At 38.5% G+C, this 12946-nt stretch overlaps 2 protein-coding genes across 3 annotated transcripts in view; one reads left to right on the forward strand and one right to left on the reverse strand.

The window, feature by feature from the left end:
* Positions 1 to 223: 223 nt before the first annotated feature.
* cmlc1 (cardiac myosin light chain-1) lies at positions 224 to 892 on the forward strand. Its single transcript, XM_072387090.1, has one exon. It carries the CDS (start codon positions 244 to 246, stop codon positions 835 to 837), a length of 594 nt encoding a protein of 197 aa, XP_072243191.1. The 5' UTR covers positions 224 to 243; the 3' UTR covers positions 838 to 892.
* Positions 893 to 4000: 3108 nt separating this feature from the next.
* LOC140309279 (regulator of G-protein signaling 3-like) overlaps positions 4001 to 12946 on the reverse strand; it is a 45301-nt gene continuing 36355 nt past the window's right edge. For both annotated transcript variants that reach the window (XM_072387091.1, XM_072387092.1), the window contains 4 exons: positions 10605 to 10694; positions 5258 to 5319; positions 4981 to 5147; positions 4001 to 4907 (listed from right to left, as the gene is read on the reverse strand). In XM_072387091.1, the coding sequence (XP_072243192.1) occupies positions 4686 to 4907; positions 4981 to 5147; positions 5258 to 5319; positions 10605 to 10694 (541 nt within the window). In that variant the 3' untranslated portion in view covers positions 4001 to 4685. The remainder of the gene's footprint in view (positions 4908 to 4980; positions 5148 to 5257; positions 5320 to 10604; positions 10695 to 12946) is intronic.

Raw genomic sequence — 12946 nt, forward strand, 5'->3', positions numbered from 1 at the left:
GCTGGGTGTGATCTGTTTTCTGCTGCCACTGTGATGTCACTGACGTGCACTTGAAGTGAAACAACCTGTTATCGAGCTCTCAGCAGCTTCTGGAAGCTTCTTATCTGCCGTCTGTTATCGGCTGAGCTTCTATTCCTGTTTTCTTCCATTTTTGGTCAGCTGCTCTCTCCTCTCTTGCACTGCTCGCTCCGCCTCAGCAGCTATAAAACACCACAGGAGACAACCTCCGTCTCCGTCTGCAGCATGGCGCCAAAGAAGGTGGAACCCAAGAAGCCCGAGGTGAAGAAAGTGGAAGCCAAGAAAGAGGAACCACCTCCCCCGGCCAAACCTGCGGAGCCGGAGCCCAAACCACCAGAGGTGGACCTGAAGAGCATCGTGGTGGAGTTCACCGCCGACCAAGTGGATGAGTTTAGGGACGCCTTCTCGCTGTTTGATGAGACCCCCCTGGGGGAGATGAAGATCACTTACGCCCAGTGCGGTGATGTCATGCGAGCGCTGGGACACAACCCCACCAACGAGGAGGTGCTGAAGCTGCTGGGGCGCCCGAAGGCAGAGGAGCTGCACGCCAAGCTGCTGGACTTCGACAGCTTCCTGCCCATGCTGCAGCACGTGGCGCGCTCCAAGGAGCAGGGCAACTTCGAGGACTTTGTAGAGGGGCTGAGGGTCTTCGACAAGGAGGGCAACGGCACGGTGATGGGGGCAGAGCTCCGCCACGTGCTCGCCACGCTGGGAGAGAAGATGACGGAGAACGAGGTGGACCGTCTCATGATGGGACAGGAGGACGCCAACGGACACATCAACTACACCGAGTTTGTCAAACACATCCTGGCCGGGTAGGAACCGGTCTGCTGCTGTTTATGTTGGGTTCTCTAATAAAAACGCCTCAGTGTTCCCTCTCTGAAGTTTTATTCACCCTCTGACATGAACAACACAAACGGATCATTGATTCAGCTGTTAAAAAACAAGCCAAACTGCTGTTTTGATGTTTGTTTCAGTTCTGAACAAAGAAAATGTTAAAACTTTCACTGAAACAGAAAAATATTCACACCTCAGTCAGAGAATCTCTGTGTTTCAGGACAGAGCAGATCACAGAGTTAAAACCTTTTTTTAGCAGCATTTGTTCACATTTAAACCTTTTAACTGCAGTATTTCCTGTGGGAGCCATGCAGGAACTGACTTTAATACCACAGCTGACACGAATCCAACAGAACAGCACATACAAACAGATTAGAAGCCTTTATTATCTCTGTTCTGCCAACAAAATGAAAAAATGCCTCATCTGAACAGTAAAAAACAGTCCACCATAAACATACAAATAAAAAAGAAATACGAAGGACTGGATAGTGTAGTGGTGAGATTGCCATCTTTGGCGTGGAAGACCTGGGTTCAAATCCCCTGCATGAAAGGTTCTGTCTCCAGTCAGGGTCCTTAGGCAAGACCCCCACCTGTAAGTCGCTTTGGATAAAAGCGTCTGCTGAATGCAGAAACATTGAACAAATAAATAATGATAATGACAATAAGTCCTGAGAATGGGATAAAATAATAAAACTGTAAAAATGATAATGACAGCACCTCAGAATTAGGTGACTTTATCTGCAGGTAGATCCATTTTACAGCCACAACAACATTAAATCTGTTCAAACAAAACCGGTTCCACAGATCAGGACAGATAAACAGACATCAGATCAATAATCTCTCCGATTAAAACCTGATTCCAAACTAAATAAAACAGCTTAATGTGCAGCTTGCTCAGGTCAGTGATAGCAGCAGGAACTAAACGTTTTTAGGGACTGAAAACCTTCATCAAGCTGGAAGAAGAAGCTTCAAATCCCTGAACAAAGGATGGGAGTAATCATTTGAAATGGATTCAGCTCAATGCTGCAGCTGCCTGTGGTTCAGAAATGCTGGGAGAAGCTGTGGCTCACCCATTAGACCCTTTAACAGTCCAGTTCAAGGGCTTCTTCTCTTTAAAGATGCTTAACCATAACACCACAGGAGGGCTTCTTCTCTTTAAAGATGTTTAACCATAACACCACAGGAGGGCTTCTTCTCTTTAAAGATGCTTAACCATAACACCACAGGAGGGCTTCTTCTCTTTAAAGATGTTTAACCATAACACCACAGGAGGGCTTCTTCTCTTTAAAGATGCTTAACCATAACACCACAGGAGGGCTTCTTCTCTTTAAAGATGCTTTAACCATAACACCACAGGAGGAGACATGAAAAGAAACAAAACAAGTGAAGGTTAGAAATGATAAAAATGACAAAAGTTAGAGATTACTTGATGGACAGGTGAGGAGCAAACAAACAACAAAATGACTGATTGCTCAGAGGAAACTGGTTGAAATTAAACAGGAAGTGAAGAAAACAAAGAGCAAAAGATCCTAAAAGACAGAAACACAGATGGTGTTTCCTTCTCACTCATTTGAAGAAAGCTTAATGTCAGAATGAAATAAAAAGCATTATAACAGTGTTTTAAGACATTAGTGTGATTATGAAAGCCATCTGAGTCCTGAACCGTCTCATCTGACCCTCAGTTTCTCCTGAAATCATCCACTCTTTGAGGTTATCTGATTCACTGATAACAGTAATGAGGGATGCAGAGAAAACTGTATTCTGACAGGGAAACACCATAAATCACCACAGTGAATATCCTCTGCAGGACTTAAAAGAGCCACAGGGTGTCACTGTTCACCTCTCAGCAGCTCAGCTACCTGAGCAGCTGATTGTGACATCACTCTGATGTCACACCAGAGACACATTTATTACTCTTTAAGACATTTAAATGTAGGGTTTACAGCAGTGACTTTGTGTCAGACAAATACAATTAACTCTGATGTTTACGCTCAACCTCGCAGATGTGGTCATTTTCTGACTCTAAAAGCTTCCTGTGTGTCCGAACTCTTCACGATCAGATTGTTTGAGAAGTTTTAAAACTCTCAGCTCTTCACAGATCAACAAAAGAAGTCTCAAGGAAAGTTGACCATAGTTGACCATATACATATATATATACATATATATATATATATATATGTATGGTCAACTAATGTATGCATGTATGTCTGTTCTAACATTTTAACGATCTAGAACATCTAGATGATCTAGATCGTTAAAATATTAGTACAGACAGTGTTCTGGAAAAACAGTTCATCTGGTCATGGAAATGGTGAAAGCCTCATCAGACGTTTATAACAATCAGAGTCCAAACTAAACCCACCTGCAGCCTTACTAAACTGCTGACTGGAAGATGTTCCCCTGAGCCTTTGCTCTCACCAGCACAAACAGTCCATAGTCAAAGTCAAAAGTGCTGTTACACAACCTGCTGACATCATCATGGTGTGATGGTTTCTGGGTCCAGACCTTTCTACCCTTCAGATGTCATTTAAAGGCAGTGGTTCAGTTAGTGCTGCTGTGGTGTGGGGGTTAACACGTCACCTCGCAGCAGAGGGTTACAGGTTTGAATCCCGGCTGGTTCACCCTGTGTATGCCTGGGTTCTCTCCCGGTTCTCTGGCTTCCTCCCACCATCCAAAAGCATACGTTAGGGTAATTGGTGACTCTAAATTGTCCCTAGGAGTGAGTGTGTGTCTCGTTTGTCTCTGTGTGGCCCTTTGATAGACAGGTGACCTGTCCAGGTGCACCAAGGACAGCTGGAATAAATTCCAGCCTCCCCACGACCCTGATTTGGATTAAGCAGGTATAGAAAATGGATTGAGTCCGACTCCCTCTGGTGGCAGAAAAAAGGATTACAGAAACAAACCGTTTATTTCTCTGTTTGCCTTTCAGGACTTCCATACAAGAGCAGATGAGTTTACACATTTCAGCTTTTTATTTTACCACCTGGAGAACAAAGTGGTGGAGTAACACTTTGGAACCTGTGATCCTTTGTAAGAACACATCTCACCTGTTCAATACATCACCTGCTGGCTTTAGTTTCTCTGTTGAAAAATAACTAGTGGCAGTGAGATATATATAACCACAGAGGAAGAAGCCGGAGGTCCAACACAGTTCTCTTTTAATGTAAAGCAGGCGATCCATAACCTTCTGTTACAGTAACAACTCAGTCGACTCTAATAACAAAACATATACTTCATTAGATTTGTTGAAACTTTAAAAAAAAATGACAAAACCAAACAGTCGTGTGTTAAATGTCACAGCTTCCGGTCGATTCTTCTTTGTGCATCTTAAATCAAACAAAGAGCTTGTGTTTCACCATCTTAGATCAGATTATTCACATCAAGCGGTGACCAGTCAAAGCCGATGAGCTGGACACATTATCACCAGATCTGACTCCTCCATCAGGACACCAACAGGTTAAACATCATCTGTTAAAGTCAACAACAACAAACATCTTCAGGTCTGAGTGCTCAGTTAATGCTGATTCCTGTTAGACGGTTAAACTTCAATAAATCGGACACATTCAAAGCATTCCAGTTCTAATAAACATCTGACTCATAGATAACTTATCATTAAAACAATACTCATGTTATTTAGTGAGAGAATATACAGAAAAAAAATCATCTGAGAGACAAGTTCACACACGAGCCTCCAACACTACAAATACTACATTTCCCATAATGCAACTGGGCCTCTCAGTGGTTGCCTGAAGGGCCAACAGCCAGCCAATCAGAGACTCTGATCAGTCCGATAGATCTGTCCTCTAATGAACTTGATTTTCCTCCTCCCCTCATGATTGGCTGACAGATCTGCTCTGATTGGCTGGCTCTGAGGCTGCGTCTGTGCTGTGATTGGCCAGCTGGGCGTAAAGACGGGACTTGAGGAATCGTGGGTAACTGTCCGTCTCCATGAGACTGAAAATCTGATCCTGGGCCAGCTGAAAGGAGTTGGGACAAACACCAAGACGCAGGCTCTGATTGGTCGACTGCCTCACAGACGAGTCCACGTTGACCTGTGACAGAGAGCAGCTGAGTCACATGACCAGATGTTGGACCAATCAGAGGACAGACTGATAGAGAGGTTACCTGTCTCGCAGCGTTGGTAGAAATGAACTCGTCATAGATTTTCACCGCACTGGCAGCCATCTTACTGAAGGGGTGTGTCCTCTTAAATCTCTCCACTGCTAACCAGAAGTCCAGGTTCTCCTCACTGAACTCCATCCTCAGGAAGTGACGGAACACCGTCAGACCATCTAACCAATCAGAACGAGAGGGAGAAAGACTTTAAGCCAATAGGGACAGACTGCACTCAGGCTCTTCCCCCCACAGCTGATTGGTTCAAAGAGGAAGAACTGCCTCTTACACTGATTGGTCAGCAGGGCGTCCAAAGACTCCGCCCATTTCAGCACCTTGTCTGCAGGTGGCCTGAAAAACAGAACAAACAAACCTCAGAACCAAACAGAACCAGCAGGAATCAAACAAAAGCAGCAGAAACTAACAGAACCAGCAGAAACTAACAGAGCCAGCAGGAACTAATAATAACAAGCAGAAAGAAACAATAAGAACCAGTAGGAACCTAACAGAACCAGCAGAAACTAACAGAACCAGCAGGAACCAAACAGAAACAAAAGGAACTAAAACGAACCACCAGAAACTAACAGAACCAGCAGGAACCAATAATAACAAGCAGAAAGAAACAATAAGAACCAGTAGGAACCAATAATAACAAGCAGAAAGAAACAATAAGAACCAGTAGGAACCAATAATAACAAGCAGAAAGAAACAATAAGAACCAGTAGGAACCAAACAAAACCAGCAGAAACTAACAGAACCAGCAGGAACCAATAATAACAAGCAGAAAGAAACAATAAGAACCAGTAGGAACCAATAATAACAAGCAGAAAGAAACAATAAGAACCAGTAGGAACCAATAATAACAAGCAGAAAGAAACAATAAGAACCAGTAGGAACCAATAATAACAAGCAGAAAGAAACAATAAGAACCAGTAGGAACCTAACAGAACCAGCAGAAACTAACAGAACCAGCAGAAACTAACAGAACCAGCAGGAACCAATAATAACAAGCAGAAAGAAACAATAAGAACCAGTAGGAACCAATAATAACAAGCAGAAAGAAACAATAAGAACCAGTAGGAACCAATAATAACAAGCAGAAAGAAACAATAAGAACCAGTAGGAACCAAACAAAACCAGCAGAAACTAACAGAACCAGCAGAAACTAACAGAACCAGCAGGAACCAAACAGAAACAAAAGGAACTAAAACGAACCACCAGAAACTAACAGAGCCAGCAGGAACCAATAATAACAAGCAGAAAGAAACAATAAGAACCAGTAGGAACCAATAATAACAAGCAGAAAGAAACAATAAGAACCAGTAGGAACCAATAATAACAAGCAGAAAGAAACAATAAGAACCAGTAGGAACCAATAATAACAAGCAGAAAGAAACAATAAGAACCAGTAGGAACCAATAATAACAAGCAGAAAGAAACAATAAGAACCAGTAGGAACCTAACAGAACCAGCAGAAACTAACAGAACCAGCAGAAACTAACAGAACCAGCAGGAACCAATAATAACAAGCAGAAAGAAACAATAAGAACCAGTAGGAACCAAACAAAACCAGCAGAAACTAACAGAACCAGCAGGAACCAATAAAAACAAGCAGAAAGAAACAATAAGAACCAGTAGGAACCTAACAGAACCAGCAGAAACTAACAGAACCAGCAGGAACCAAACAGAAACAAAAGGAACTAAAAAGAACCACCAGAAACTAACAGAGCCAGCAGGAACCAATAATAACAAGCAGAAAGAAACTAACAGAACCAGTAGGAACCAAACAAAACCAGCAGAAACTAACAGAACCAGAAGGAACCAATAATAACAAGCAGAAAGAAACAATAAGAACCAGTAGGAACCAATAATAACAAGCAGAAAGAAACAATAAGAACCAGTAGGAACCAATAATAACAAGCAGAAAGAAACAATAAGAACCAGTAGGAACCTAACAGAACCAGCAGAAACTAACAGAACCAGCAGGAACCAATAATAACAAGCAGAAAGAAACAATAAGAACCAGTAGGAACCAATAATAACAAGCAGAAAGAAACAATAAGAACCAGTAGGAACCAATAATAACAAGCAGAAAGAAACAATAAGAACCAGTAGGAACCTAACAGAACCAGCAAAAACTAACAGAACCAGCAGAAACTAACAGAACCAGCAGGAACCAATAATAACAAGCAGAAAGAAACAATAAGAACCAGTAGGAACCAAACAAAACCAGCAGAAACTAACAGAACCAGCAGGAACCAATAAAAACAAGCAGAAAGAAACAATAAGAACCAGTAGGAACCTAACAGAACCAGCAGAAACTAACAGAACCAGCAGGAACTAACAGAACCAGCAGGAACCAAACAGAAACAAAAGGAACTAAAAAGAACCACCAGAAACTAACAGAGCCAGCAGGAACCAATAATAACAAGCAGAAAGAAACTAACAGAACCAGTAGGAACCAAACAAAACCAGCAGAAACTAACAGAACCAGAAGGAACCAATAATAACAAGCAGAAAGAAACAATAAGAACCAGTAGGAACCAATAATAACAAGCAGAAAGAAACAATAAGAACCAGTAGGAACCTAACAGAACCAGCAGAAACTAACAGAACCAGCAGGAACCAAACAGAAACAAAAGGAACTAAAAAGAACCATCAGAAACTAACAGAGCCAGCAGAAACTAACAGAACCAGCAGGAACCAATAATAACAAGCAGAAAGAAACAATAAGAACCAGTAGGAACCAAACAAAACCAGCAGAAACTAACAGAACCAGCAGGAACCAATAATAACAAGCAGAAAGAAACAATAAGAACCAGTAGGAACCAATAATAACAAGCAGAAAGAAACAATAAGAACCAGTAGGAACCTAACAGAACCAGCAGAAACTAACAGAACCAGCAGGAACCAATAATAACAAGCAGAAAGAAACAATAAGAACCAGTAGGAACCAAACAAAACCAGCAGAAACTAACAGAACCAGCAGGAACCAATAATAACAAGCAGAAAGAAACAATAAGAACCAGTAGGAACCTAACAGAACCAGCAGAAACTAACAGAACCAGCAGGAACTAACAGAACCAGCAGGAACCAAACAGAAACAAAAGGAACTAAAAAGAACCACCAGAAACTAACAGAGCCAGCAGGAACCAATAATAACAAGCAGAAAGAAACTAACAGAACCAGTAGGAACCAAACAAAACCAGCAGAAACTAACAGAACCAGAAGGAACCAATAATAACAAGCAGAAAGAAACAATAAGAACCAGTAGGAACCAATAATAACAAGCAGAAAGAAACAATAAGAACCAGTAGGAACCAATAATAACAAGCAGAAAGAACCAAACAGAACCAGCAGGAATCAAACAAAAGCAGCAGAAACTAACAGAACCAGCAGAAACTAACAGAGCCAGCAGGAACTAATAATAACAAGCAGAAAGAAACAATAAGAACCAGTAGGAACCTAACAGAACCAGTAGGAACCTAACAGAACCAGCAGAAACTAACAGAACCAGCAGGAACCAAACAGAAACAAAAGGAACTAAAACGAACCACCAGAAACTAACAGAGCCAGCAGGAACCAATAATAACAAGCAGAAAGAAACAATAAGAACCAGTAGGAACCTAACAGAACCAGTAGGAACCTAACAGAACCAGCAGAAACTAACAGAACCAGCAGGAACCAAACAGAAACAAAAGGAACTAAAAAGAACCACCAGAAACTAACAGAACCAGCAGGAACTAATAATAACAAGCAGAAAGAAACAATAAGAACCAGTAGGAACCAATAATAACAAGCAGAAAGAAACAATAAGAACCAGTAGGAACCAATAATAACAAGCAGAAAGAAACAATAAGAACCAGTAGGAACCAATAATAACAAGCAGAAAGAAACAATAAGAACCAGCAGGAACCAATAATAACAAGCAGAAAGAAACAATAAGAACCAGTAGGAACCAATAATAACAAGCAGAAAGAAACAATAAGAACCAGTAGGAACCAATAATAACAAGCAGAAAGAAACAATAAGAACCAGTAGGAACCAATAATAACAAGCAGAAAGAAACAATAAGAACCAGTAGGAACCAAACAAAACCAGCAGAAAGAAACAATAAGAACCAGTAGGAACCAATAATAACAAGCAGAAAGAAACAATAAGAACCAGTAGGAACCAATAATAACAAGCAGAAAGAAACAATAAGAACCAGTAGGAACCAATAATAACAAGCAGAATGAAACAATAAGAACCAGTAGGAACCTAACAGAACCAGCAGAAACTAACAGAACCAGCAGAAACTAACAGAACCAGCAGGAACCAATAATAACAAGCAGAAAGAAACAATAAGAACCAGTAGGAACCAATAATAACAAGCAGAAAGAAACAATAAGAACCAGTAGGAACCAATAATAACAAGCAGAAAGAAACAATAAGAACCAGTAGGAACCAAACAAAACCAGCAGAAACTAACAGAACCAGCAGGAACCAATAATAACAAGCAGAAAGAAACAATAAGAACCAGTAGGAACCAATAATAACAAGCAGAAAGAAACAATAAGAACCAGTAGGAACCTAACAGAACCAGCAGAAACTAACAGAACCAGCAGGAACCAATAATAACAAGCAGAAAGAAACAATAAGAACCAGTAGGAACCAAACAAAACCAGCAGAAACTAACAGAACCAGCAGGAACCAATAATAACAAGCAGAAAGAAACAATAAGAACCAGTAGGAACCTAACAGAACCAGCAGAAACTAACAGAACCAGCAGGAACCAATAATAACAAGCAGAAAGAAACAATAAGAACCAGTAGGAACCAATAATAACAAGCAGAAAGAAACAATAAGAACCAGTAGGAACCTAACAGAACCAGCAGAAACTAACAGAACCAGCAGAAACTAACAGAACTAGCAGGAACCAATAATAACAAGCAGAAAGAAACAATAAGAACCAGTAGGAACCAATAATAACAAGCAGAAAGAAACAATAAGAACCAGTAGGAACCAATATTAACAAGCAGAAAGAAACAATAAGAACCAGTAGGAACCAAACAAAACCAGCAGAAACTAACAGAACCAGCAGGAACCAATAATAACAAGCAGAAAGAAACAATAAGAACCAGTAGGAACAAACGCAGCAAAAACTAACAGAACCAGCAGAAACAGAACAAAACCAAAATAATTTACAGAACCAGCAGCAAACAGACAGAACCAGTAGGGACCAGTAGTGTTAAAAGCGCTTTGAGTGGTTAGTTAGAAGCGCCATATAAGTACAGTCCATTTACCATTTAACCGAACAGAACCAACAGGAACCAAAAAGAACCTGTAGGAACTGAACAAAACCACCACAAACTAACAGAACCAGCAAAAACTATCAGGAGATGAACAGAACCAGCAAAAACTAACAGAACCAGCAGGAACCGAACTGAGCCAGCAGAAACTGAGCAAAACCAGCAGGAACCAAACAGAACCAGCAGATATTTAAATGAACCAGCAGAAGCCGAACAGAATTAGCAGGAGTCAGACAGATCCAAACAGTTTTCAGAGCGAGTTGTAATCAACTGGACTGTGTGACACGGACCCAGGTTAGAACTGGGTTTCGGTTCTGTTCAGAAAAGGTTGGAGGTTTTTCCCACCTGTTGTTTCTTAGAGCCTTTTCCAAACTGTTGCCAGTAACATTTTTACATCTCTGCAGAAAAGTCAGGCGGCTTCGAACATCAGCAGCTCTGCAGAGGCGTGAGGACGAATCAGAGAGAAAGAAAAGATGAAAACAGACAAACATCAAAAACAGACAAACATAAAAACAAACAAACATCAAGAACAGACAAACATAAAAACAAACAAACATCAAAAACAAACAAACATCAAAAACAGACAAACATCAAAAACATCAAAAACAGACAAACATAAAAAACAGACAAACAAAAAACAGACAAACATCAAAAACAGACAAACATGAAAAACAGACAAACATAAAAAACAGACAAACATCAAAAACAGACAAACATCAAAACAAACAAACATCAAAAACAGACAAACAAAAAACAAACAAACATCAAAAACAGACAAACATCAAAAACAGACAAACATCAAAACAAACAAACATAAAAAAACAGACAAACATCAAAAACAGACAAACATCAAAACAAACAAACATCAAAAACAGACAAACATGAAAAACAGACAAACAAAAAACAAACAAACATCAAAAACAAACAAACATCAAAAACAAACAAACATCAAAAACAGACAAACATCAAAAACATCAAAAACAAACAAACATCAAAAACAGACAAACATAAAAAAACAGACAAACAAAAAACAGACAAACATCAAAAACAGACAAACATGAAAAACAGACAAACAAAAAACAAACAAACATAAAAAACAGACAAACATAAAAACAAACAAACATCAAAAACAAACAAACATCAAGAACAGACAAACATAAAAACAAACAAACATCAAAAACAAACAAACATCAAAAACAAACAAACATCAAAAACAAACAAACATCAAAAACAGACAAACATCAAAAACATCAAAAACAAACAAACATCAAAAACAGACAAACATAAAAAAACAGACAAACAAAAAACAGACAAACATCAAAAACAGACAAACATGAAAAACAGACAAACAAAAAACAAACAAACATAAAAAACAGACAAACATCAAAAACAGACAAACATGGAAAACAGACAAACAAAAAACAAACAAACATCAAAAACAGACAAACATCAAAAACAGACAAACATCAAAACAAACAAACATCAAAAACAGACAAACATAAAAAACAGACAAACAAAAAACAAACAAACATAAAAAACAGACAAACATCAAAAACAGACAAACATCAAAACAAACAAACATCAAAAACAGACAAACATCAAAAACAGACAAACATCGAAACAAACAAACATAAAAAAACAGACAAACATCAAAAACAGACAAACATCAAAAACAGACAAACATCAAAACAAACAAACAACAAAAACATACAGACATCAAAAACAAACAAACATAAAAAACAAACAAACATCAAAAACAGACAAACATCAAAAACAGACAAACATCAAAAACAGACAAACATCAAAACAAACAAACAACAAAAACATACAGACATCAAAAACAAACAAACATAAAAAACAAACAAACATCAAAAACAGACAAACATCAAAAACAAACAAACATCAAAACAAACAAACATAAAAAACAGACAAACATAAAAAACAGACAAACATCAAAACAAACAAACATAAAAAACATACAAACATCAAAACAGCCAAACATAAAAACAAACAACCACAAAAAAACAGACAAACATCGAAAACAAACAAACATCGAAAACAAACAAACATAAAAACAAACAAACATCAAAAACAAACAAACATAAAACAGACAAACATCAAAAACAAACAAACATAAAAACAAACAAACATAAAAACAAACAAACATCAAAAACAAACAAACATAAAAACAGACAAACATCAAAAACAAACAAACATCAAAACAAACAAACATGAAAAACAAACAAACATAAAAACATACAAACATCAAAAACATACAAACATCAAAAACAAACAAACATCAAAAACAGACAAACATAAAAACAGCCAAACATAAAAACAAACAAACATCAAAAACAGACAAACATAAAAAACAGACAAACATCAAAAACAGACAAACATCAAAAACAGACAAACATCAAAACAAACAAACATAAAAAACATACAAACATAAAAACAAACAAACATAAAAAACAGACAAACATCAAAAACAGACAAACATCAAAACAGACAAACATCAAAAACAGACAAACATAAAAACAGACAAACATCAAAAACAGACAAACATCAAAACAAACAAACATCAAAAACAAACAAACATAAAAACAGACAAACATCAAAAACAGACAAACATAAAAACAGACAAACATCAAAAACAGACAAACATCAAAACAAACAAACATGAAAAA

Source organism: Leuresthes tenuis, unplaced genomic scaffold (genome assembly GCF_036924035.1).
Source record: "Leuresthes tenuis unplaced genomic scaffold, fLeuTen1.0.hap1 SCAF_6, whole genome shotgun sequence".
NCBI classification, from domain to species: Eukaryota; Metazoa; Chordata; class Actinopteri; order Atheriniformes; family Atherinopsidae; genus Leuresthes; species Leuresthes tenuis.

Bases quoted from the DNA above. Each gene is read 5' to 3' on its own strand.
- cmlc1 (XM_072387090.1), top strand. From the start codon at position 244: ATGGCGCCAAAGAAGGTGGAACCCAAGAAGCCCGAGGTGAAGAAAGTG.